Source organism: Delphinapterus leucas, chromosome 1 (assembly GCF_059928025.1).
Source record: "Delphinapterus leucas isolate spDelLeu-1000000601 "Yukka" chromosome 1, BTC_Dleu_Yukka2, whole genome shotgun sequence".
Classification (NCBI taxonomy): domain Eukaryota; kingdom Metazoa; phylum Chordata; class Mammalia; order Artiodactyla; family Monodontidae; genus Delphinapterus; species Delphinapterus leucas.
In genome coordinates this window covers 83,347,355-83,372,079 of record NC_143129.1, presented here as the reverse complement: position 1 = coordinate 83,372,079, position 24,725 = coordinate 83,347,355, and the positions used below count along the sequence as shown (strand labels likewise).

The window sequence follows — 24,725 nt, the reverse complement described above, 5'->3', positions numbered from 1 at the left end:
TTTTTGGTCAATTTTGTTGATGTGGGTCATGAGGTGTGTGGACCTCAGGGACAATATCTTCTTCCCCCACTTTGTGCAGCACTTGATATGTAGCAAAGATTTATTGATATACTTGCTAATTAAGACAAAAAAGGGCTCTGACGTTGTAGGCATTTCCTGGTCTTACATCATCCTGGGGTTTGGGTTTTTAAAGAGAGCCACATACCAAGGGTGGGGATCAAGAAGTCTTACTTACGGGGACTGGCCGTTCGAGTCTAGCTTGGTGGGTCGGGAAGATTTCCTGGAGGCCAGGGCAGCCACACATCCCACGTCCCCCCGCTGCACTGCCTCCAGAAGCTTCTGATCACGACGGTTCCATCTCTCCACCTGGTCCAGAGCCACAGATTGCGTGAATATAAGAGGCGGGGGTAGAGTGGAGAAAGAAAAGAAGAACATGTTTAGGATGCCAAGCAAGGGAAAAGGGACATCCCTGAGATCCTTTCAATGTTCCACAAGTCGCTCAGTCTAGATCATTTAGTCCTTCTAGGTGGGCCAGTTAAATAGTCACCAACTCATATGCCACTGGGGACTACTGCCCGTTTTGCCAGCCCTGGACCAAAAGGTGCTTGGACTACTGAATTAAAAATCATTTTTAAGGACTGAATGCATAGTAATTCAAATGTCTTTTTTTTTTGTTTTTTTTTCCGGTACGCAGGCCTCTCACTGTTGTGGCCTCTCCCGTTGCGGAGCACAGGCTCCAGACGCGCAGACTCAGCGGCCATGGCTCACGGGCCCAGCCGCTCCGCGGCCCTCAAGTGTCTTTTTATCAGCATTATGATTATTGTTGATAGGTGCACAACCTCCTAGCAATCGTAGCCATGATTCCTTTCCCTTTTGCTCTTTAAGTCTTGCTGGAGCAAACTGAACCAAACTGACCACTCTGGACTGGGTCCACCTTGCCTCTCAATGCCCCAAGCCCCGTGCTCCTCTGTTTCTTTGTTCTCAGATATTTGAGAAATCAAGGCACCTAGCTTTGGGTCATAGCTAGGAGTCCAAATACCTATCCATAGCATCTCTACCCATTGGCTTTGGGGCCCAAAACTAGGAGCAGAGGCACAGAGTTTTCGTTTTCCCTTCTCATACCTATGCCCTCAGGCTAGTCCTTCTTCCCCTTCCATGGCAACAACAACCAAAAGGCAAAGACAGGTCTCTAGCTCGGCTTGAGGAGGCAGCTCCCCTCCTCCACCCTTCCCTCCCTCCTCATTTTCCTGGCAGGGAGCAGCTGTCCCAGACAACAGCCATACCTGGGCACACATTGTTCTACCATGCCAGCTTGACTTTTTCAGGTGGTGGGGTAATTACAATAATTGAAGTATCACAGAACATGAAAGAGCTGTGTAAAAACACCCAGAGCTGAAAGCATGGAAAAGCCTGGTTTGGTCCAGAGAGGAAAGGAAAGGAAAGGAAGAAAGGATGCAAAAATCTGTGGAATGGTGAAAAGGGCCCTAGGTGAATATTTGTCAGCAGGCCTAAGTTCACGGCCTCGTTCAGCTACTTCAGTAATTCACATACTTCAGCTACCTAGAGTAAGTCATTGAACACCTCTAATCTGTTTCCTCATCTATAAAATGAGGAAAATAATAACTACCTCATCATGCTGTGGGTATTAAATGAGCTAACGTATATAAAATCTCTCTGTAAACTGTAAAAAGCTATACAAGTGTATGGCATCCTTATAAAAAAACAGGAAGCAGTGGGGGACTGGTGGCAGCACATTGCATTTTATGAGGTGTAATTGCAACAAGAAGAGGCTATAGGAGAAGGTGGGGGAAAAAAGGGGTCTATGGAAGCCAACTCATTTTCAGATACATAGCCAGGGCAAATTATTACTCAAGAACAGGAAAGACTTTAAATGCCTAAACCATAAAATTATCTAAGGTAGATGGATTCTGAGGTAATACTCGTGAGGTAATTCCTCGTAGCTCTTTTAAGTGCTATTTCAATTACCCTCTCAACACCCCTAGAAAGTAGTTAGGGCTGATATTATTTTATCTAGTTGACAGAAAAGAAACTGAAGCACACTGAGGTTAGATAACTGTCCAGGGTCACACCACAAAATAGTGGTAAAATTGAGATTAGAACCCAGGCCATCAGATGCCCTATTCTAGTTCTCACCACCAGGCCATTTACTACGGAGCTATGGAAGGTTTACTTATTTTCAAATAAACAGTCTAAGACCGCCTCCAGGGTAAAACCACCCACCTTCAGACACTACTCTGTACAAGGAGAAGAGTCTCCAAACAGGTTAATTCTCAAAGGACATAATAAGCAAAATGACTGCTCCACATACCAACAGACTGAGATGTAATAACACGTTATCCAATGCCCCATGGGGGGCCATATCACCCTCAGAAAAAGCAGACAGCTAGAACTACACCTCCACCACAGGACGCCACCATCAGCTGACCTCAATCTGAAGTTCTCTATTTAAAATCCTGATTCTAACACTTTCTATCCTTGTGAATTGAGGCATGTAAAACTTTTTTGAACCTCAGTTTGCTAATAAAGTAACACTATATAAAGCACCTAGAACTGTCTGTCACGTAGTAGGTACACAATAAATGTCAGCCCTAATCCCCATCCTTCCTAGCCTTGCTTGGCACATTTTGGGTGTTCCTGGGCTCAGAATTCTCCATCCAGGGGAGTGGGAGGAAGGGATCTTGATCATATCGGGTAATGTATGACAGTCAAGCTGTATAGATGGTAAAGGTGCTTCTTAGCAAGGTAGATAATTCTCTTTCCAGCTAGATAGTTCTAAATCCACCCAATTTACTTCCTATAATCTTGTTATACCAAGAAGAATTTAGAATAGGTAGAAATTCTTCACAGCCAAACCTCTGCAGAGCTAGGGTGAAGAAGAACAGAGGGGAACTTCCCTGGCAGTCCAGTGGTTAAAACTCTACACTCCCAATGCAGGGGGCACGGGTTCGATCCCTGGTAGGGGAACTAAGATCCTGCATGGCCACATGGCAAGTACAAAAAAAAAAAAAAAAAAGAACAGAGGGATGCTTCCGAATCTCAAGATCCAGTCTATTGTTCACCCCAGCACCTTGGGAAAGAGGATAACCATCACAGCCTCAAGGGAGCAATCACCAAATTAATCAGCAGGCTCAAAACAAGGATAAGCTTTGTATCTCCCGTAGGATTGGCGGGGGTCGGGTGGGGGGTGGGAGGGTGGCTTTGTAGAAGTAATTGCAGGCTCTCCTTATCTCTGGCCATGTGTCTATGACCATCCTATCAAGGTGGAACACACCAACAGTAGAGAGAGAAACAGCAGAGAGAGTGGGTACCTCTGTAGGGCAGGTGAATGGAAATGGAAATGCTGCCCTGGAGGAACCAGGAGCTGTCTCTCAATTTTTAAAATGCAATTGACATTCCTCTAAGCTGATCCAGTGCCTACTGTTTAAAGCTATTTTCTGACTTACTTCCTACATATGCAGAGTAAGCTGCCTATGTAAGACACCCTCAAAGGTATCCTCTACTTGACTAGATCAAAATGAGATTATAGGAGCTGGCTTTTGTTTTTTTGTTTCTGAAACTTCCTATACGTATTCTGGATGACTTAGATTAATTTTTAAATGGTCACAGATCCTTCAGTCCTTATCTCAATCTGAGGGTGCAATCTGGATCCAGGGGTGGGAGCGGGGATGGAAAGGGGCAATCTTCTGCCATGACTGGGAAGCCAGGCTTTGGGGGCGGTCAGGAAGGCTGTCACACTATTTCTCTGACAAACTGGTTCAGAGCGGTTAGCCACCCAGGGAGTGGAGGAATTTATCATGAGAAGTGTGGGGAAGTTTCAAGAGGAAACAATTTACAGCTTAAACTGGTCTATTTTCAATCTCGTTGGATCCATACCCTGACTGAGGAAACACTTTTCTTTCCAGCTAAGTAGTTCTAAATTCACCTAATTTACTACATATAATCTTGTACTAAGAAGAGTTTAGAATGGGTAGAAATTCTTCATGGCCAAACCTCTGTAGAGCTGGGATGAAGAAGGACAGAGGAATGCTTTAGAATTCCAACATTCAGCCCATTGTTCATCCCAGCATCCTGGAAAGTAGGTATTGACCAACAATTGGAGAATCAGGATGAATGAGATAGTTTCCCGATTCCTAAGGAGCAGGCAGACTCCACAAACCTGAAAGGGCAGGGCAATGTGGAGGACTTTCAGTAACCAAGAAAGAGTCCACGTGAATAAGAAAATCCTGAGTTAAGACATTCTGGATAGCCTCAGTTTCTGGTACCTTTAGTAGTCATTCAGTAAATGCCTTTTGATTGGTTGATTAATGTGTGGAAACTAAGTGGGGAAGCAAACATTAAGTGGGATGAGAACAGGCCTCAACAGAGTTCCTACTCTTGCCTCGTAGGTCACTTCCAGGCTTCTGTGGCCTGCCCATGCAGGGTGAGCTGAGCATTTCTCACGTTTGCTCAGTGAATGACACCACAAAGTCAAGTTAGGCTAAGCAATATTACTACAGGTAGTTGGCTACTTCACTTCAAAATGAACTGTCATCCCAGTCTCCACACAAAATTTCATCCCTAGATAGGGGGTCTCTCTGTAAGAGATCTTCAGAGAAGAAGAAGCTATACCCTCCCTTAGCCACTCCCTTCTGTAGTCTTCCTCCCTGTGTTTTGTTCTGGGAGAACATGGGGAGGACAGTGACTTCTACTGGGAACTCTCAGAGTGAATCCATTTTATCCTCTTCGCCTCTCACCATTACCGTTCCCCAGCTCAGTCAAAGGAAGCAGAGAGTATAGGCCCTAAACAACTGGGTGAGGGTCTAGAATGAAGGAAGATTGTGGGGAGAAGCAGGCAGAAGGCCTTGAGTGGCCCAAGAACCAGTATGATGACCAGGCACTGCAGTGAACTGGCCAGAGTGGATTCTGCAGGCAATTTACCCATTCCTTGGGGAGCAGCCAGGCAACTGTCCTCCTCTGGCAGTGCCTGTTGGGCCGGCCAGGCCGGACTGCAAGATTAACCTGCAGAGAGCAGGCAGAAGGAGGTCGGGGAGTTGAACAGCCACTGGACAGAGAGGAGCAGAGCTTGAAGGGGAGAACAGGAGAAGGCTGCTGCTGTCAGAGCACCGACTGGAAAGAGGTTTGGAGTGATGTCTGAGAGCCAGTGGTGGTGATGAGAGAATGGAAGTGGAAGTGGCATGGGGTGAGATGGGGGCAAGGACAGAGAAGACTCTATGAGGAAGTGCTAGGGGAAGGCACGGGGCTGGAAGTACTTGCTGGACTGAGAGCAAGGATTAGGCCATATAGGAGGGCAGGCTTGTGAGGACAAGGCAGGGCTGGTAAATGGGGCGTGGGGCAATACTTGGGAGACAGAAAGGGGCTTGGGGCTGAGCAGGGGCTGGGGATAGGACAGATACTTGAAGGTAGTTCAGTACTGGGAAACAGAGAAGAAGTAGAGAACACAGCCTTTGGGAGGGGGCAGGGGCTGCCGGAAACATATCATTAGTTGGGGGTGTAGATGCTTGGAGGACAAGAAAGGGCCAAGGGAAAGGACCTTGTGGGAGACAGGGTCTTGAGGAAGGCAGGGCGGGAGGGCTGCACTGCGGGAGCGGAAGAGCTAGAAAGACCGATAAAGAGAAAAGGCGACGGTGCGTGGAGATGGGACTCAGGACTTCTGTCACCACAGGGCTTGGACCCCAGCCCCATGCCCATCCTCCCAGACATTGTAGCACATACCGCCACCTGTGAGCTGGAGCAGGAGAAGATGCTCTTCATGGCCGGGGCCGGGGCCACGGGGGGACGGGGACGCGCGGAGAGCGGGGTCACAGGTTCCTGAACCCACCGGACTCGTCTGCAGCTGTGTAAGAGAGCTGTCAAAAGCAAACCAGGACCCGCCCCAGGGGGGGCCACCCCGTTCAATCAGAGGCAAGAATCCGAGGGCTGGTCTTAACACTCCGCCCCTGGCCCAGCCTCACTCCGCCGTTGCGGAGACAAAAGTCCTGCAGTCTCCGCCTGGGCTTGGTCTCAAACCTCACCCTCCCAAACCGAACCCGCCCCCAGCTCCGACCTGCTCAATCGTAAAAGGGACCTCAGGTCCCCAGACCCGGGATCCGGCTAAAACCCCTCCCCCTGCCCTGCCCCGCCCCTCCCCGCAGTTCCAGGCTGCGGCTCCACCCCAAGCCCCGCCTCAGCCCCGTCCCCCGGAGCGCAGCCGCAGGAGTCTCCCGGTGTGCACACCTCTTAGAAACTGTCGCATTTAACCACTGGTGACGAAGATTTGATTATATCCAGAGATATTTGCCGACTTAGTTACCTCTGCTTCCTCCCCCCATTCCGCGGCCAAAAACCCGGGCACAAAGAAGGATTTGAAGAGAGCAGTTTGGAAACGGGAGGAGATTGTAGTGCCGAGCAAAGGACCGAGCGTGGATGATGCACGACCCACCGCAACGTGGAGAAAGGGGACCAGGCCTAACATCCCAACGCACCTCTACGTTAGTAAAGGGCACAGGGAGAGGAGCGATTTTTTTTATTCTAAGCATTCCCTTCCACAAAAATGCGCACAAAACCGTCTTCATTATTTCCACTGCCCTTTAAATTCAGATTCTCAGCAATTCGTGCTTGAACAGTCAGTCTACCCGTCTCTCTTTTCTCCTCCCTTCAGCCAGAGAGAGCACACTCAAATGCATGTGAAAGCCTACAGGATAAAGGTCAGAGTTCTTAACGTAGTTTACTAGGCTCATCTGGAGCTGCACTCTGCCTGTTCAAGTCTCATCTCTCACTACTTTCACAAACAGTCTAATGCTCAGGCTGCTCCAATCTACTACAGTTCCCTTCCCGACTGGTGATTAATCCTCCCTGGAATGCCTCCTCTCACACTTGGTGGCCCCTCAAGACTTTTTTTTTTTTTTTCCTGTAAACTTTTAAAGTCCCTCCAACCTCACCTAAAAAAGTGTGCCTCTTGTGTGCGACACATTTCTAATACTGATATGTCGTCTAGCAACCAGCTCTCTGTATTTTCCATTATATGTTTACATGTTTGTTTCCCCTACTAGACTGGGCTCTTTGATGGTAGGAGTTGCATTTTATATTATTCAAATTGCCTAGCACATATTAGGTGCTTAATGTCTGATGAGTGAATGAACAAAAGAATGAATAAAGGAACAAAGGAGCAACGATGAGAAGAAAGCAACACCTGTGTGTCTGAGGAGAGCCTGGTGTTTCTACAGTTGCTTCTCAAACTGGCTCTGCTTCAAAGGAAGGAAGAGGTAACAGGCTTTTTGAAGAACAGGTTGGGGTTAGAGAAAGTCCCATTCTGGCGCTGAGGAAGAGAGAAGACAGGGATCTCTAGGTGGAGAAAAATATTAAAAGTGCTTTTTTAATCATGTGGAGAGAGAATTAGATGAACCAGTCCTCAAGGATACCCATCTCCCTTTGCAGGCTGACTGGGGATAAAGAGGGGAAATCTGTCAACATAACCATGGCCTCAGTCCTTGCCCCAGAAAGAAGTGTGCTGCATAAATGTTGATCAAACTATAGCCTATATGAATTGTACTAAGGGCCACCATGGATCCTCCTGCCACAAAATAACTCACCAGCTTGGCACAGAATGGTTGTCCCAGCCTTATAGGCCAGGTAACTATAACAATAGTTACCATTTATTAAGTACTTACTATATGTTCACTTTACTTGAATCATCTCATTTAGTCCTCACAACCCTAATAAGTTGAAAGTCAAGAAAGTCAAGACATCGAGAAGTTAAATCTGTTCAAGGTCAAGCAGGATTTAAGTGGTAGAGCTTAGATTTAAACCCAAGTCTGTCTTCATTCTTAACCACTGCTCTACACAGCTTTTTATCTGAGCCTCAGGGTAGTTATGACTTGCCCAAAGCCACTTAGCTCATAAATGGCAGACCTGGGATTTCGGTATAGGCCTATGTGTTTACCAAACCTACACATTTTACACTCTACGCTCATTTAAGTAGGTGAGGATTGCAGGAGGCTAGAGTACATCTCCAGTGGGAGAGTCACAGAAAACATTTCAAATACTTCATAACCTTGCCTTCCAGGGACTCAATTGTATAAGGTCTCAAGGTAAACCGAGACTCCACCTCTCACCGTTTGTGAGCAGTCTATATCCCAGGGAACTCAAAGAGAGCCAGAAGTCATTTGACACTGAACTTTATTTGTTCTGACCATCTGATATACTGTCTACCCTGCTAGGAAACAGAGACAATGCTGTCTGCAAAAGGCCAGAGACATGCCAAAATAAACACTGTGACCAGATCTCAAGAACAGCCCTGGAGGACAGAGTCTGTGGCGGCTAGTCAACTGCCCAATCAGGTCCCCTCTCTTCTCAGCTCTGAATGGGTGCTGATTCTTCAAATGGCTGTCAGAGCTGCCCTCTGGAGACCAGTAACTAACTTTGGTGTCCAAAGTCTTGATTACAGAGAACTGTATGTTACCCAGTTGTCAATGAGAATCCACTTCTTTTTACTGGCCATGACCAAAAAATGGGAGTCAGGTGGTGGGGTGGTCCAGAGATAGAAACTAACTTGAGAATTTCCAGTAAACATCAAGCAAGGGCTGTCCAACTGATTGTACCAGAGAAGCCCTACAAGGTATGACTGGAGATGCCCCAGAAACATTTCCTAGGAGCTATTTGTGCTATATAAACAGTGCCAAGTAAGTAAGGGCTTGCTTCCCAGAGACCTCTTGCAACCTACTTCAGCTTCTTCCTTAATTCAGACCCCATGGGGCTGCTGCTTCCCAAGTCTAGTAAGGTGAAAGGGTTTCCCACCATCAACTCCCTTCTCTCTAGTTTCTGTAAGGAGGCTCCAAGGAGTGCTCATGAGTGTGTGAGGCCTGAGAGAGGAGAAGACTGCCTAGGGTATCCAGTCTTCTGTGTTATTCCAGCTCTAGCCACGTGGGGGCCCCTGGCTCCAGAGAATCGGGCACCCAGCTCTGGCTTTGCTCCCAGGGAAGGCTGGAGAGTTGGGAAACCCTTGCCCAGAAGGCCTGGGGCAGCTCCGTTTCACCAGCACCTGAGGGCGGGCGAGTGCACCACGAAAGTCTCAGGTTTCAGGGGGATGGCAGTTGCCTGTCTAAAGGCTTCTCTGTTCCTTGGAATTGTACAGAATGTCTCTTGTGGCTTTTCCTCCTCCCTCCTTTTTTCCTGTTGACTCTCCCCATCCGGCCCTCTGAATCACCAGACTCCACAGGAAAGCAGCAGATGTTGACTTTACTTCGTTCAAGCCAACGTCAGCTCTCTCCTGTGGAGTGGGGAGAAGGCAGGAAGGTGAGAGGTGGGAAATGGAGGAAGATAACCCTCGTCCTTTCCAAATTGTGAGGGAGGATGTAGAGGGAAACTGAAAGAAGTCAGGGACCTAGGCAAAAAATTCTTAATTCCCGGGGATGGGGAAAAAAGGACCCTACACTAAGGTCCCAGTGTTGGCTCTGGAACCAGGATGGTAAGGAGGGAAGCACAGGGTGGGAGTGTTTAGTGCCAGCCCTTCTCGTCTGAGGTAAGGCCTCATCCCTTGCCAGCAGCATCCTCATGACTCAAAGGTCAAGTCAGGCTGCAGGTCTGGGGAGATAGTCCAGAGGCTTCTTCCTGTCCCATCTGAGCCCCCAAACCTCTGCTGTTATGCAAGTCTTTTGGAGAAGCTGCCAGGGAGGACTTTCTAGGGCTTTATTCTACATTCATTGCTCCAATTTCTCTTCTCTTTTTTCTTCCTCAGGGATTTTCTTACGGGCAAAGAAGCCAAGCTGTAGGGAAAGAGATAAGAGCCTTCACCAAATGCCCTGCCTGGGGACCCGGCCAACAGCCCTCAGATGTATCTGAAGTCTTCAATTTTGTTCTGCTTCCAAAACTGAGATTCAAATTTATTTTATTTGGCTTAGTTTAATTCAACCAACATTTGTGGAGGAGAGTGAAGGAGATCTGGGCATGACACCCACAGCCTGCTTAGCTGCCCAGCACAAATCCGGTTCTCCCGGCTATAATCAAGGATTCCTTAATTCATGAGCACCATGCCCCGTACTCCCCACGACAGCAGTGCTTACCTTCCAAAGGCAGAAGACAAGGAGAGCAAGCAGAAGCAGCCCTCCCAGGACACTGCCAATGAGGATCCACAGGGAGATGAGGACAGGGCGGGACTGAATTACCTCCAGGAGGCTCTGCATAGGAAGGAGAGTTGTTTTTTATTTGCACCGTTTTGCCCAGCTAGCCTCACCCAACATTGTAGCAAAGCCAGCCGCAAAATAGAAGACTAAAAGGAAAGAGACTGAGGTAGGAATGGAGGCAGTGGGACCCCACCATTCTGATTTATCACTTCTGACTCCCTGACTGCTGCCTAATGAAGACACCTCTGTTCTGAAAAATCTCACAGGTGCCCTTAGGCCACTGCCACTCTCACTAGTTCCACAGTTCTCAGACTCAGTCTCCAGCCCCACCTCACTCCAACGGGAGGCTTCAGTCAGCTGTAGGACACTGCCCTCCTCAGTTCCCAGCTCGAAGGTGCTGACCACTGTCAGAGACTTGAATTTGGCCTGTGGATGGAAAGACACTTAAAGTGAGCCATCATCTGAACTGGGAGATTGGGATTGATTAATATATGTATAAAAAAGATAACTAATAAGAATCTGCTGTATAAAAAAAATAAAAAAAATTAAAAAAAAATTAAAAAAAAATAAAGTGAGCCATCATCAGGTGGTGATAAGGCTCTCAGAACCCTAATGGCAAAGATGAGGCTGAGGGGCACAACTTCCAGGATGTTCAAAACCAGAGGAAAAGGTTGGAGACTGATGGGGAAAGAAAAGAAGGGTAACAGATGGAAAGCCTATGGCCCTTCATATACTCTGTTTGCTCTACCTGAAATGCATTCAACTCCTCTTTCTTTGGCTAACTCCTACCCTTCCTTTAGATGTCATCCCCTCTGGGAAGTAGGAAAGTGTTCCCTCCTAACCCCCATCACCCTGGATCAGGTTATAATAGTGTTTACTTCTCTGTCTTTCACCTCTGAACTATAAGATCCTTGAGGTCAAGGGTTGTGTGTTAGTAATTTATGTGTCCCTAGTTTCTCAATAAATCTTTGTTAAAAGAATAAATAAATGAATGAAAAAAGGATACCAAAGAGAGATAAGGAGAGAACCAGAGTTAGGGAAGGATGGCCTGTCAGACTTAACTTCCCTGAAAGATGCCTACATCCCAGGGATCTTGTGTAATTCAAAGTATACGGAACATGGGAAAGCACAATATAAACCCCTAGTACTAAACAGCTGTTATAATTAAGAGGTCATTTCCCTGCTCAGGAACTCACATGTCTCCTGACTGCCTGTCATATTAGGTTCTATTTCATCTTCCTGGCTTTAAAGATCTTTGATAATCTAGATCTCTTTCACTATACAATATCACTTCCCACTACCCTCCATGCTTACCCTGCATGTAATATCAACTATTTACTCATTCATTTAATAAAAATGTATTAAATCACTACAATGAGTTAGGCATGGTGCTAAATGTTGGGGATATTCTCCTCAGTGTCTACCTAATAGAGGGCTTTTTATATAGCAGGCATTTGATGGGTTGATTGAATTTAGGTATCCTATAAATGTTGGTTGGGGCTTCCCTGGTGGCGCAGTGGTTGAGAGTCCACCTGCTGATGCAGGGGACACGGGTTCGTGCCCCAGTCCGGGAAGATCCCACATGCCGCGGAGCAGCTGGGCCCGTGAGCCATGGCCGCTGAGCCTGCACGTCCGGAGCCTGTGCTCAGCAACGGGAGAGGCCACAACAGTGAGAGGCCCGCATAATGTCGGTTGATTATTGATATAACACTAAGAGATGATAAATGGAGGAAAATACAAGAACAGTAACTAGCTTCTAGTGAGTTCATCTCATTATTCACTTAGTCTTTACAACAACCCTATGAAGTAGGTCTTTTCTTCCCCATTTTAGAGATGAGGAGAAAGAAACTTAGAAAAATTAAATAACTTTGTGAGTAGGAGGCAAAGCTCGAACTTGAACATGAGTCTGTCTACCGGAAAAGGCTATGCTAAAGTCCCAGATAGGAGCAGCAGGGGAAAGCAGTGGAAAAGGAAAAGTTTACCCTTCGGAAAAATTCATTGTGAACCAGCCTCAGTAGTCCAACAGAGACCTCAGTCCCCTTTGCCAGTCGCCCAAGGTGGCACCTCATGACCTGACACCGGGAGTTGTTCCCATTCTACCAGAAGAGAGAGACACATCAGGACGCTGGGGTGGAAATATCCCTCACTCCCCACTCTACTCTCCAGCCCAAGGCTCCAAACTCTACTGCTCCCCCCCTGCATTCCCACTCTGTACACCTTCTTCACCCTCTTGTGACTCATACCAGCCAGCTTGTGTGCTGAAGCTCCTCTGGATGCACAGGGGGCTCTGGGGGCTCAGTCAGGTTCTGCACTGTGCAGCTTGCCTAGAGGAAGATCCAACTTGAGGGACCCTCTTGATGGTGAGAGGCCGGCCACTCCAGGCTGAGCAGGAGCACGCCACCCACACTCTTGTAGTTCTTCCCTGGGTGATCCCTTTCTTTCTTCTCAACGAAGCGACATATGTGAAAGAAAGGCGCCCCCAGGGAGGGAGGAGCCCTGAGAGCAGTGACCCAGGATGCTGGGAGCTGGGTGAGTCCACCAAATCAAGATGGCAGGGTTCCATACGCCCCCTAGCCCAGACTCACATTGTTAGTGATGACTTGAGACAGTGACAGGAAGTAATTGCCCCCATGGGCCACAGCTGGGAGGAGGGCTGAGATGACGAGGCCACTGACCACATAGCAGCCAAGGTTCTGAACCTAAAAGGAGGATTGGAAATGGGAAGAGGTGAGAGACAGAGAAAGACTCTTCCTCATCTGTTCCCCTTTACCCTCAATACCACTGAAATCTAAGAGAGACTCCTCCCATCCTTTTCCCAGGAACTCCTCCCCCTCCCTCTGCTTATGCCAAGGTCCCCTCCAGCTTCTCACCCTAAGAGTGGTTTTGAATTCAGGGCCAGGGCCCACTGGGAGGGTCCCATATGGGTGAACCTCATAGCGGTGCAGAGTGGACTCACTGCGTGGGCACCAAGTCAGGAAGCACATGGTCACAGCCATGACACAGACACAGGGGCACATGATCAGCACACAGACATGGATTCAGGGAAGGTAGGGCCAGCACAAGGATAAAGAGATGGGGGTACATAGAGAAGACAGAAATGAGACATGACATAGACTTGGTACGAACTTTATGGCCACACCCCATATCCCATCACACCAGCTCCAACCCCCAGGGCCCAGCAAAGCCCTACAACTAGGATGCATAAGTACTATACCTAAGAAAGAAAGATGCTTAAGAGAAGCTTCAGCATGAGTGGGACTGAGGGCAAAAAGATAGAGCAGCCCTAAGGGTTTGGTGTTTGGGAACACTGAAGCACACGGAGGGAGAGGGGGGAAACATAAAGAGTATGAGTCTGGGGTCAGAATGGGGTCTCAGTGGGGGGCTGAGCCATACCTAGAGAATAGGAGGTGAGGCTCATACTGGATGTAGGCTGAGGTCTGGGCTGTGTTATCATGAAGCGTGCCATTTCTCTCCAGGCTATTGCTGTAGGGTCAGGGGGAGAGGCTCGCATCCCAGCCCTGTCTCAGACACCCCTCTCTAGAGTAAAGGAGTCACGCTGTTTCCACCCCTGCTCCCACCCGCACACCACCACCACCAAGACTCAACAGGAGAGGCCTGGGAGGAAATGCCCATTGTTCTCACCTGGTGGCAGTCAGACTCACAAGGACCTGGCTCAGGAGGAAGGAGCAGCTAAACTCAAACTCTAGCAGAAAGGTCACCTGGGGGAGAGGGACATGGTAGATTTCTCCTCATGGGACAATACAGAGGAACAGGAGCCCTTGTGTGCCTCCTTTCCTAAACTCCCAGGCCCTGCAGATTCCAGCCCCTGATCTCTCAGAGGCCCTTTCTCATCCTGGGCCCCAACTCACCTTGGCTCCAGCCTGGAAGACAGGATGCCCCACGCTGCAGAGGCGGGCATGAGGGGAAGGGGCTGCACACTCCACCTTCACTGGGCCGTCCCCCTGAGAGCAGAGGAAGCGGGGTGGAGGCTAAGGTGGGGCTGCAACTGCCCTCTTGCCTGCAGCCTCTAAACACAGCAAGCCTTTCCCTAGGGCCCCTCACAGACAATACCCCAATTGTCCTCCTCCCAAATTCCCTCCCCCAAGGGCACCTGAGGAGTAAAACTGGATAGGTGAAGGTTTCTGGAGAAGTTGAGACTCAGGCTAGTGTTGTAGGCATTTTCCTTCCTGTTCTTCAGAGTTGCTGACACCAGCACTTTCCGCCGACCACCTCGAACCACGAATGGGTCCTTCCTAGGAGTCGTGGATAAAAGAGAGACCAGAGTTGAAGGAGCGCCAGAAGCCTCGCTTCTGTCTTCCTGGGCAAGAAACAACCCTCCATCTCCCTTCAAGTCCCTTCTGATCTGTCTCGGGTCACCCCCATTTGGCCAGTTCATGTCCATCCCACCTGGAGCCTCTGATGTTCATATTAGCTCGAAGTACCAGATCTGTGACACATTCATTGTCAGGGCCACAGTCCTTCGAGAAGGGGACCTAGAGGAGAGAGAAGGGGCTGAGGGCTGAGAGGAAGGTGTGGGAGAAAGGAATGGGATTGAGGGAAAAGTGAAAAGAGTGGGTGCCCAAGTTAGATTTCACTGTGATCTCATGTCTCCTCCCTCCGCTTTCTCTTGAATTCACTGAGAAGGGCAGTGTTGGGACCCAGGGCAGGGCAGGGCAGGGCTTGGCACTTCTGACCAGCTTTCGTATGGAGGTAGGTGAGCCCTCATCCAGCACAGGCCCTGGCTTTGTGGTGTTGTCCAAAGCAAAGGTCACAGTCAAGGCCACTGGCCGGAGGTAATCTGATGTATCCTAAGAGAAACCAGAGTCAAGGATCATGGGGAGCCAGGATTAGGGATACGACCCAGGAATCCTAGCAGAATGTGATAATTATGGTGATATTTACTGAGCACTTTCTGTGTGCTGGGCACTGTCCTAAGGTTTTATCAATACTATTACATTTAATTCTAAGACAGCTAACTCCTAACTCCTATTTTGTAGTTGTTATTATCATCCCCCCTTTTCAGGCAAGGAAACTAAGGTTTGCAGGTTATATGAGTTCCCAGAATTCACAGGTGGTAAACGGCAGAGCAGGATTCAAACCCAGATCAGCCTGACTCCACAGTCTGATCTTTCTCACTTTGCTGACTCTGGCTTTCTTGCCGATCCAGCAGAAAGTCCTCCCTCTGATCCAGCCTTCTTCTCACTCCCAGGCCCTGATGCAAAGCAGTTCCTGCCCCCTCCTCACCAGCACATGGAAGTGCAGCGGCTCACAAGTGATAGTCCCCACACTGAGCCGGAGCCGCCGAGGGGACAGCCTCTGGCCAGAGCCGTCAAACGCTGCACGGGCCCCAGCTGTCCACTCATCCAGCGATGCTGTGAACCGCACATCTGAATGGGGCAGGCAAGAGTGCAGGTGGAGCGGGGTCCCAAGACCATGGCATGCAAGGGGTTGAGAGCTGCCTAGCATGCACTCTAGTCACTCACGGAATTGGCGATCCCAGCGACCGGGAGTGCGGGAGGTCACTTGGAAGCAAAGGGCTGCGGATAGGCAGGCTGCCTCCTGGCTGCGTCGCTTGCAGTCCCTCTGAACCACACTGATGGCCGGCGGGGTCACATCCAGTGAAGGGGCCAGGTGGACAATGGGCCGGGAGCTGGGAACAGGGTGGGAAAGAAAGTCTAGCAGAGGGAAGAAAACCCTTTGAGAAAGGCAGTCCCCAGTGTCTGCCTCCCTGAGGTCAAAGGAAAGAATAAGGAGCTAGGGGACACATGTGTCCGCCTCCCCTGAACCTTCTGACAGAAGTAAGATAACAGCTAACATTTTTTTTAATTAATTTATTTTTATTTTTGGCTGCCTGGGTCTTCACTGCTGCGTGTGGCCTTTCTCTCTAGCTGCGGCGAGCAGGGACTACTCTTGGCCTTGGTGCATGGGCTTCTCATTGCGATGGCCTCTCCCATTGCGGAGCATGGGTTCTAGGTGTGTGGGTTTCAGTAGTTGTGGTACGCGGGCTCAGTAGTTGTGGTGCATGGGCTTAGTTGCTCCGCGGCATGTGGGATCCTCCTGTACCAGGGATCGAACCCTTGTCCCCTGCATTGGCAGGCGGATTCTTAACCACTGCACCACCAGGCAAGTCCCAATAGCTAACATTTAATCAGCACTTGCCGTGTGCTAGGCACTGTGTTTAGATCTTTTCACAGATTATAGCGTTTAATCCTCACAACAAACCTCTAAGGCAGGTACGATTATTATTCCCATTTTATAAACTAGGAAACGGAGGCACAGAGTAAGTTGATCAAGAAAGCCAAATGTAACTCTGTGATTCCAAAGCCCTTGCTTTTAACAGCTATGCCATGCTGTCTACTGCTACCTGAGCTGGGGCCACTCACCTGAGCAGGATGGCTGCCCCTTGGGCACCCACAGCAACATCTACCAGGTCATCTCCATCCAGATCTAACCGGCCATCCACACTTCGGCCGAAGTAGCTGAGGGCCTGTGGCATGGAGACAGCAGCAATCCGCTGAGAGGGAGAGAGGAGACACTGAGCAGAGACTCACACAACTGGTTTCCCAGGCCTCCCACCTGGCTTTTTCTAATTCTCCCCTCAGGCATGAGGAGGAATGAGAGAAACTTGCCTGTGTTCAGGAGTCTCTAGTATACAGCAACATGTTTCCTACCCCACCGCCTCACCTTTTTGACTACTGATAAAAAAGGCACTTGTTCAGTTTGGGTCTCAAGCCCAGGGGAGCAATGATAACCAAAGGGTGCACCTCCTTTCCCCTTCCTCCCACCATGCCCCTGCCTCGTCGGGGCACTCCTGACCTGGGCAGGACAGGGCTTGACTCCACTCTGGGTCCCGTGATAGAGGTACAGTGCTCCACGGTGCCCATCCTCCAGGGGCGCTCCCATAGCCACATCAGCAAAACCATCTTGGTTCAGATCAGGAAGGGCAGCCATGGCAAAGCCAAACCGAGCATCCTGCGGGGGTTCTGGCTGAAGTGTTCCCTGGAGTGTCAGCAAGGACTGCTGGTGGAGGTGAGGAGAAGGCAGAAGATGCTGATTTGACAGTCCCAACCTCTCAGCCAGCCCTCAAATGTGTGTGCCTTCCCTCACTCCCTTTGCCCCCCACAGACAAGTTCTAGGGTATCCCAGCAAGTCTCACCTGGCCCACCAGATACACATAAACACGTCCTGTCTCCTTGTTCTGGGGCCCCAGGAACATGGGGGCAGCCACAAGCAAGACGTCAGTTGTTCCATCCCCATCCGTATCCAATGGGCAGAGCTCACTGCCAAAGTACGAGCCAATCTGGAGAGCGGTGGGTAGTGGTGACCCCAGAGGAAAGGGAAGGCAAGATTATGGACAAGTGGGAAGCACCTGCCAATCTGGTCCTCACATCCCTGACAGACTCTGCCAACCAGAATTCAACACAGACTTTTAAGGCCCCTCTCTTGTCCCTTCACTCTCTTCCCCCCACAGCCTGAAGGTCCCTCAGGAGCCAAGGGTCTCACCCTCCCTTGGATGCCCTACCTGCTCCCCCTGGAGGCTCTGGGCGACCCTCACAGCCCCATCTTTCTTAAGCTGGAAGGCGATGACCTTTCCTCGATGTCTAAACCGAGGAGCTCCTGAGAGAAAGAGGCGGCGTCCACCCCGCAAAAGCATGGAGGAAACTGAGTAACCTAGAAGTGGACAAGGAATCGGGGGTGAAAGGGAAAGAAGATGGGGTCAGAGTAGGAGGTTTCCCTAAAGGCACAGAAGGGGGTCCCAAAGGAAGGTAGCAGGAGATCAGTGAGAAACTGCATGAGTTAAGAGTGAGTACCTTATACCCTCCATCCCACCCTCCGCACTGAGGAAGCATTTTTTTTTCCCCCTCCACCGTCTAATCCTTTGCAGCTCTCTGCTACTCACCCAGGTAGGCTGCATGGTTCTGCAACGCAGGGGGGAACTCATCTTCCAGGGCCGTCCGTGGCGGGAAGAGGCGGCGACCTTCTTCAAGCCATAACACTGAGCCCCCCCAGTCATAAGCCCCTACCATCCCGAAGAGAATCCCATCCTGTAGGGCAGAACCAGATGGGGTCGCTGAAAAGACAGTGGGGAATAAGAAGAAAAAGCTCTCCAGGAGTGAGAGGGTCACTGAGGGCATGCTGGGGTCAGTTGGTGAGGTATAGGAAGGTCAGCATGGACATTGGTTAAAGGAGGAATCCAGAAGAGCCCTGGGGTTGAAGCTGTCTGAGTTAGAGGCTGGAAGGAGTCAGATGTTGAGAGGGGTCAGAGTCTGTCCAACCTTTAGCCGATGAGTAGAGAAACCAATCTGAGACATTTCCAGCCCAAAGGAGCTTTCATTCTCTCCGTGGGACCCTTGAGTGTGAGAAAACATCATAAGGCAATATAAGGGAAGACCGTTTCCCCTTTGACCTTCTGAACTTATTCCAGAAGACCACCTATACCCCAGAACTCCCCCTACCCTGTCCTCTGTTTCTCCAGGGTAATCATTACCCTCAAGGCCAAAAATCCGGTCCCCTAATGCATCCACAATGTCAGTCAGTGCTGCTTCATCTGTGACATTGAAGAAGAATCTCTCGTCTGGATCACTGGCAATAGCTCTGATTTCCCGCAGGAAAGTGCTGGGGTCTCGCTGCCGCCGGAGGTAGTGACCAAGGACCTGGGGGTCAGGAGATAAAGGTGGGGTCTGCTAGCTGTGTGCTGTGAGATGGTAAAGCTGTACAGGACACAGCCAACTAAAGAGAAGAAAGGGAATACGGCTGATGTCTGGGAAGTGGTCAATGCCCGTTTTCCTTAAGTTCCCAGTCCTCAGTGTCACCCTCCCCAGTCCCTTCTATCATTCCAGATCCAGAGCTGTTCTCACCGCAATCCCATAGCGTGTCACTCTGCCAGCTTCGCAGGCCTTTAGCGCTGTAGGAAGTTCCTCTCCATCATGTGACTCTCCATCAGTGACAACCACCAGTAGCCTGGCAGCCTCTGGTCGGCCCCCATGGGACTGACTGAATCCTTCTGTGCTGAGAAGAGAGAGAAAGGAGTGAGGTGTGATCAGACGTGTGCAGATAGATACACATACACACAGTACTTAACACTGTCGGCAGTTCACCGAGGCCAGGCCTCTTGCCTTTTAGCCCATTTCCCCAACTGTCTAGCGCAGAGACTGGCATACAGTAAGAGCTCAAATGTCTGAATGTCATAGAACATATAGAGCAGCATATCATCAATGCAAGTAAGTATAAAATCCATTCACTCATAGATTCATTCAGCAAATATTGTATTTAGGAGGACAAATATTAAGGGAACGTAGAATAAAGGAGAATGGTCAGGTCAGAGGAGTCTTCCCAGAGATGAGTTTTGTCACATTTGGAAAATGGGCTAGGACATGAGTGGTGGAAAACCCGAGGGCCAAGAGCAAAGTGGGAGTGGAGGTATATAGACAGACAGAATTCTGTCTGCAGAGATAAATAAAGCAGAAACATGGAGAGACACAGACACAGACAATTTGTAGAAATGCAATGAGTGCGATGACAGCCAATTTAGCCTTCCCCCACCTACATTAGCGTGCAAAAAAAAAAATAAGCTGGCAAGACATCTTGGGATGTACACACTGCACTCCAAAGCCTCCCCTAACCCTTCTGGCTTCCCACACCCCCCTTCCCAGTGCCTCACCAGGCCATCATTATTGCTTGAGCAGTCTTTGTTTCTCGCCCCTCCCGCCGGCTCAGGTTCCTTGCTGCTCTCACCACTTCTTCTTTGGTTCGGAAATCTCCCAGGGACCACTCATGTACAGAGCTCTCCCCATACTGTACCAGTCCCACCTGAGAATAAAGTGTGCACTCTAATGGAGTGTGTGTATGGGGGTGGGGGGTGGAGAAGGTATGCGAGGGAGGGGAGACGAGCACCTGGATACTACTGAAGATGCTACCTACATTTATCTCCTCTCTCCCTGTCTCTCCCCCTCCAAGCCCGTCCATGTTGCCTTCTCTTACCTGTATCTGCTCCGGGTCAATAAATAATCTCCCTACTAGTCTTCGCAGGAAGGTCTGAACTTCAGACCAGGGGTAGATGCTGTTGGAGCCATCCAACACAATGACGACATCCATGTATGTGGGACAGCCTAGGAGGAGGGGTATGGTGATGGGGAACAGAGGGGTAAAGGACATTGGGCATGGGGACAACAAGGGAAGAGGTCACAGGAGGGCACATTTAATTCAAACATTTATTAGGCACTTTTACATATACGGAAGATAGTGTGCCAGGTCCTGGGTAAATATAAAAATGAATAAAAGAGAAGATGGGCATATATACAATTGACTAAAAAAACAAAGAAGAAGGAATCAAGCGCTAGTAGAAACATAGCACCACTCTATGATGTGAGAGAAAAAAGGAGGGTCAGTCCTGATGGTGGAGAATCAAAGGAGGCAGCGACTGAGAAGATACTGAAGACTGGAGATGTTTGAGGAGAGGAGACAAAACAGGAAGGCATTTGGGTGGAGAACACTTTAAACAAAAAGAGATGGAGGTATAAAAATAGATGACACATAGGAGAATGGTGAGGTGAAGGCTATAGCCAAGGTGCAGGGTATGAAGGGATATAGTGAGAGCTGAGTTTTTGAAGTTGATTAAGTCAGTTCATGGAGTCTTGACGACCTGGTAAAGAGTCTGAATTCTCATCTGTTAGGAAACATGGAGCTTTTGTGGATATGTTAGGTAGCAGTGAGGATAAGCCATGCAGTTCCCCTGTCAAGCATCATACCCTGTGGCCCCATCTTTTTCCCACCCTGCACCCCGTTCTAGGGGCTGAGTCCTCAGGCCCTTCTCCTGGCTCACGTTGTACAGTGGGTGCCAGGCTTCCCTGGGGCCGGAACGAAGCATCTACACGGGCACATATCCCAGAACTGAAGACAGATGAGCCACAAGCACGAGACCAGAGAGGGGCACAAGCCTGGGGATGGGTAGAGGAAAGAGTTACTCCCAGGCTTGGGAGGGCACCCTCAGAACATGCTCTTTGTCAAAAGAGGCATTGAGACCACTCCCCAAGACCCCCCTCCTTGCTTTCTAGGGTTTTTAACTCCTTGACCCCTCCACATAGACCAGTTTCCCTTATCATACCACCCTTTTCTCTACCACAAACCGTCAGAGACCCCGCCACCACCCTTTCCTCAGCTTACCATGAATCCCCCATCACCAACTGTCTCCAGTAGAGACATCCCCAGGTGCATATTCACAGCAGGATGAGATGAATTTCCCAGTGGATAGTCACCTGGTTGGAGTGGAGTGGAAGAGCATGAGATCATGGGGTCACAGATGGGGTGACTGAGTTCAGGATGATTTTGGAAGAGGATGAGAAGAGGTCCGGATCAAGTCAGGAAGAGGAGTACGTGGGATATGGAGGTAAAGAAGTAAGGTGTGATATCACTCGTATGTGGAGTCTAATTTTTTTTAATGTTATCTATGAACTTATTTACAAAACAGAAACAGACTCACAGATTTTGAAAACAAACTTATGGCTACCAAAGGGGAAACATGGAGGGGGGAGGGATAAATTAGGAGCTTGGGATTAACATACACACACTACTATATATAAAATAGATAATCAACAAGGACTACTGTATAGCACAGGGAACTACACTCAATACTTTGTGATAACCTATGTGGGAAAAGAATCTGAAAAAGAATAGATACATGAATAACTAAATCACTTTGCTGTACATCTGAAACTAACACAACATTGTAAATCAACTATGCTCCAAAAAACTTAAAAACAAAAAAAAAATGTGAGGTGTAAGGGGTCAAAGCTACCAGTGTATCAAGGTTAGGGGTTAGGAGTGGAAGAGTGAGGAGTCTTCTTACCCAAGTGGCCCTTGGCACATGGGGCATTGTGGGAGCCCCCTACAGGGCAGCGATAAACATCCCCCCTTCGGTCGCCTGAAGGCCCATCCCAGGGCGCACCCACCAACATCCTGGGAGGAGGAAATGAATACAAGCATAGCGTAAATATGACACTTGAGATAGGCCAGAGGGAAAGGGCATGGTGACGGCAAGTCTAGAGCCCCAGCCATTTCCAAAGAACCAGATTAGTTTATATTTCCATCTACCTTGCCTCCCCTTTAACAGCTCTATCACAGTCCCAATCCCACGGCCCCCTGGTTTCCTCCTCACCATCGGCGTCCACCCCCAACATGTTGTAAGACACTGTATCCAAATTCAGCCTCCGGTGGCCCTGGAAATAGGCGTGGGTGATGCACGTCCAGGTTAAAGGGGGAGCAGAGACCTGGGGGGCCAGGATAATAAGGTTAGCAGGAATCAGCCAGAGAACCTAATGAATGCCCAGAGGTACAACCAGAGAGAAACCGTGGAGGGAACTTTTTGATCTCAGCCTATCTCCCTTCTTTTTACTCATAAGCTGCCCTGGACTCTGTGAATGTCATATACTCCAAGCAAGGATGATTTTCTTCCTGTGTTTGGGTCCAGATGTCTAACCTGTGGCCCTCTGCCATGCTGTTGCACAGATGTATTTCCATTCCTATCCCCCAAATTTCATTTACAGACATGTCTGGAAGGGTCAAGTTCCCCTTTTCTACATCATTCCTCCTACACATCCTCCTCTCCAAGCTGTGAGGGTCAAAAGAGGGAGAAGGCCTTTCTGCAGCCCCAGAACAACTATTCCTTACAAATTCTCCCCAAACCCAGGACCATAGGGAAAACAAGAGGAGGTTAGTGAACACTGCATGTCTGGGTCTCTTCTTCTCTTCCTGTCTCTTCTTGACTCCCAGTATCATTGTTACACTCTCACTCTCTTTCTCCAATGTCTAGGTCTCTGGCTGATTCCAGCCCTGGAAACCTCAGTGGTAATTAACTGGGTGGAGCCACTTGCCTACATCCATGGTTTGCCATACATCCTTTCCAAGGGTCCCATCACTCCCAAAGTTTCTCACGATCCACTTCCTTTGTAATTCATCCCCCCTCCCAACTGCCCCCTGCCTACTTGCATTTCTTCCTTAACTCTCAGCCCACTCTAAAGACCCCCTCAATCATGTTCTTGCTGACTCTTCCCTCCCAACCCCAATCTGTTTAAAATCAGAGCTGGTATTTTAGGAAACGAAGATTACAGGGCACTGATGAGGAAAAATTCCAGGCCTCTTGTCCCTCCCATGGTTCTTTCCCTGTGACTTGTTCCTTCAAGTAACCCCCACTCAGGCCACCCCACCACCACTTTCACCAATGGCTATAGCTCTGTCTCAAACCAAGCTCATTTTCAGAAAAGTGTTTTGTATGTGAGCCTTTTTGCATCCAGGAAACTGGCAAGGCTGTATGACCAGGAACTGTAGCACATTGGTTAGATAAACCCAGAGTTCTGACCACACAGTTAGTCAGTTATGTCTCAGGAACCCAGAGACCACCAAGGGCAGGGAGAAGTAGGGAGGGGGATAATAGTAATCAGACTAGCCATGTGGAAGTTCACATCATGTTTCTTTTTGGTCGCCTCACTCTTCCAGGGCTTAGGACAAGGTTTTATTTAATTGGACACAAATATTACACAAGGCACTGGACAGCTTCAGCCCTTGCCAGGCAGTCATATGTGTGGGCAAAAGAATGCAAACCCATGCGCATGTGTACGCACACACCACACACACACACACACACATATACACACACACACACACACACACACACACACGAAACATAGAATCAGTTAACCTCTTAACCTAACTCCCAAAGAATTTTAACCATAAAGATCCCAATGCTAAACAATCCATATATCTTTCGTTCCCACCAGAAACCAAGACGTTAACCTCCCTCACCTGTCAGGAACATCAGGGGCAAGAACAGGTGGGGGATGAGGGGGAACTCCATGTCTGGATGTTCTCTGTCTGCGTGAGAAGTCCTCTGTGCCTCTGTCCCTCTCCTTCTCTGTTTTCTGTACTTTCCCTCCTATCCTGCCCCCTCCCACTGGCAGCTAAAAATAAAGTTGGAAGGAATGGGAGGAGTAATGGTGGGGAAGTGTGGGGAGCCCCAGACCAAGGAAAGGAGGAATGAGCGATTTTAGTGTATTTCTCTGCCTTGGTGCTGCCCCCTGGAGGCATCATCTCAGTATCCAAAGAGAACACAATTCTTGACTTTCTGTCCTTTCTTTCTCTTCCTCTTTTTTCTATCCTTTGTTGTTGCCTAGCAATAATGCTTTCCTCAGGTTTGGAATAGAAGGTAGGAGTGGGAGATAGATTCTTTTTACCTCCTAACCTTATTTATCTCAACCTGGAATATGGAAAATGAAAGAGCTGATAACAGTGATATCATTTCCCCACCTACTCAGAGTCCCAACATGTGAAGACACAGCCCACCCACAAACCAAGACTTACCATCTCCATTCCACTTAGTTCTGTTTGTGACTCTTAGCCTATGCTGCCTTATGGCATTATAGTTTTTGGAGGAACTATAAACCATGAACTGGTATGGGGTATGCTTTGTGGAACCAGTATTATTACTTTAACATTAGACCCCCATCTCCTCAACTAAGCTATAAACTTCTGAAGTTGGGACCATGGAGCCTCTTAGCTTTCTGTATCTCTATCACTTAGTACTATGCCCTACATACTGTAGATGCTCAATAAAAG

At 48.9% G+C, this 24,725-nt stretch overlaps 2 protein-coding genes and 1 long non-coding RNA gene across 12 annotated transcripts in view; 1 reads left to right on the top strand and 2 right to left on the bottom strand.

Annotated features, from left to right (window-relative positions):
• The window catches only part of ANKRD35 (ankyrin repeat domain 35), a 19,556-nt gene extending 13,693 nt beyond the window's left edge, over positions 1–5,863 (bottom strand). For all 3 annotated transcript variants that reach the window (XM_089916570.1, XM_022583868.3, XM_089916575.1), the window contains exons 1-2: positions 5,734–5,863; positions 236–366 (exon numbers count right to left, since the gene is read on the bottom strand). In XM_089916570.1, the coding sequence (XP_089772696.1) occupies positions 236–366; positions 5,734–5,772 (170 nt within the window). In that variant the 5' untranslated portion in view covers positions 5,773–5,863. The remainder of the gene's footprint in view (positions 1–235; positions 367–5,733) is intronic.
• On the top strand, positions 5,050–10,067 carry LOC149750662 (uncharacterized). Of its 8 annotated transcripts, none has more exons than XR_016394154.1 (5): positions 5,050–5,137; positions 5,684–6,488; positions 6,598–7,262; positions 8,217–8,678; positions 9,734–10,067. It is a non-coding gene; the product is annotated as an uncharacterized LOC149750662 (long non-coding RNA). The 8 variants fall into 8 exon arrangements; XR_016394156.1 differs by having other exon boundaries at positions 5,684–6,704; positions 7,102–7,262; XR_016394155.1 differs by having other exon boundaries at positions 5,684–6,704; positions 7,050–7,262.
• ITGA10 (integrin subunit alpha 10) lies at positions 8,579–24,725 on the bottom strand. Its single transcript, XM_022583866.3, has 30 exons — positions 23,916–24,725; positions 22,273–22,384; positions 21,964–22,073; positions 21,282–21,373; positions 20,941–21,055; positions 20,100–20,227; positions 19,780–19,928; positions 18,977–19,127; positions 18,607–18,772; positions 18,395–18,468; positions 18,019–18,163; positions 17,641–17,789; positions 17,275–17,418; positions 16,935–17,138; positions 16,502–16,632; positions 15,602–15,768; positions 15,363–15,505; positions 14,813–14,926; positions 14,526–14,611; positions 14,230–14,371; positions 13,988–14,080; positions 13,761–13,837; positions 13,512–13,601; positions 12,989–13,073; positions 12,704–12,817; positions 12,362–12,442; positions 12,101–12,214; positions 10,449–10,544; positions 10,059–10,172; positions 8,579–9,761 (listed from the first exon to the last, which is right to left on the bottom strand). The coding sequence occupies exons 1-30, from the start codon at positions 23,965–23,967 to the stop codon at positions 9,696–9,698; spliced, it is 3,504 nt and encodes a 1,167-aa protein (XP_022439574.1). The 5' UTR covers positions 23,968–24,725; the 3' UTR covers positions 8,579–9,695.

Bases quoted from the DNA above. Each gene is read 5' to 3' on its own strand.
- ITGA10 (XM_022583866.3), bottom strand. From the start codon at position 23,967: ATGGAGTTCCCCCTCATCCCCCACCTGTTCTTGCCCCTGATGTTCCTG. The intron at 18,773-18,976 runs GTGAGAACAGCT...CCTGACCCCCAG, and splicing joins TGACACGCTATGGGATTGCG to GTCCTTGGTCACTACCTCCG. The intron at 13,074-13,511 runs GTATGGCTCAGC...GTGCCCACGCAG, and splicing joins CCTCACCTCCTATTCTCTAG to TGAGTCCACTCTGCACCGCT.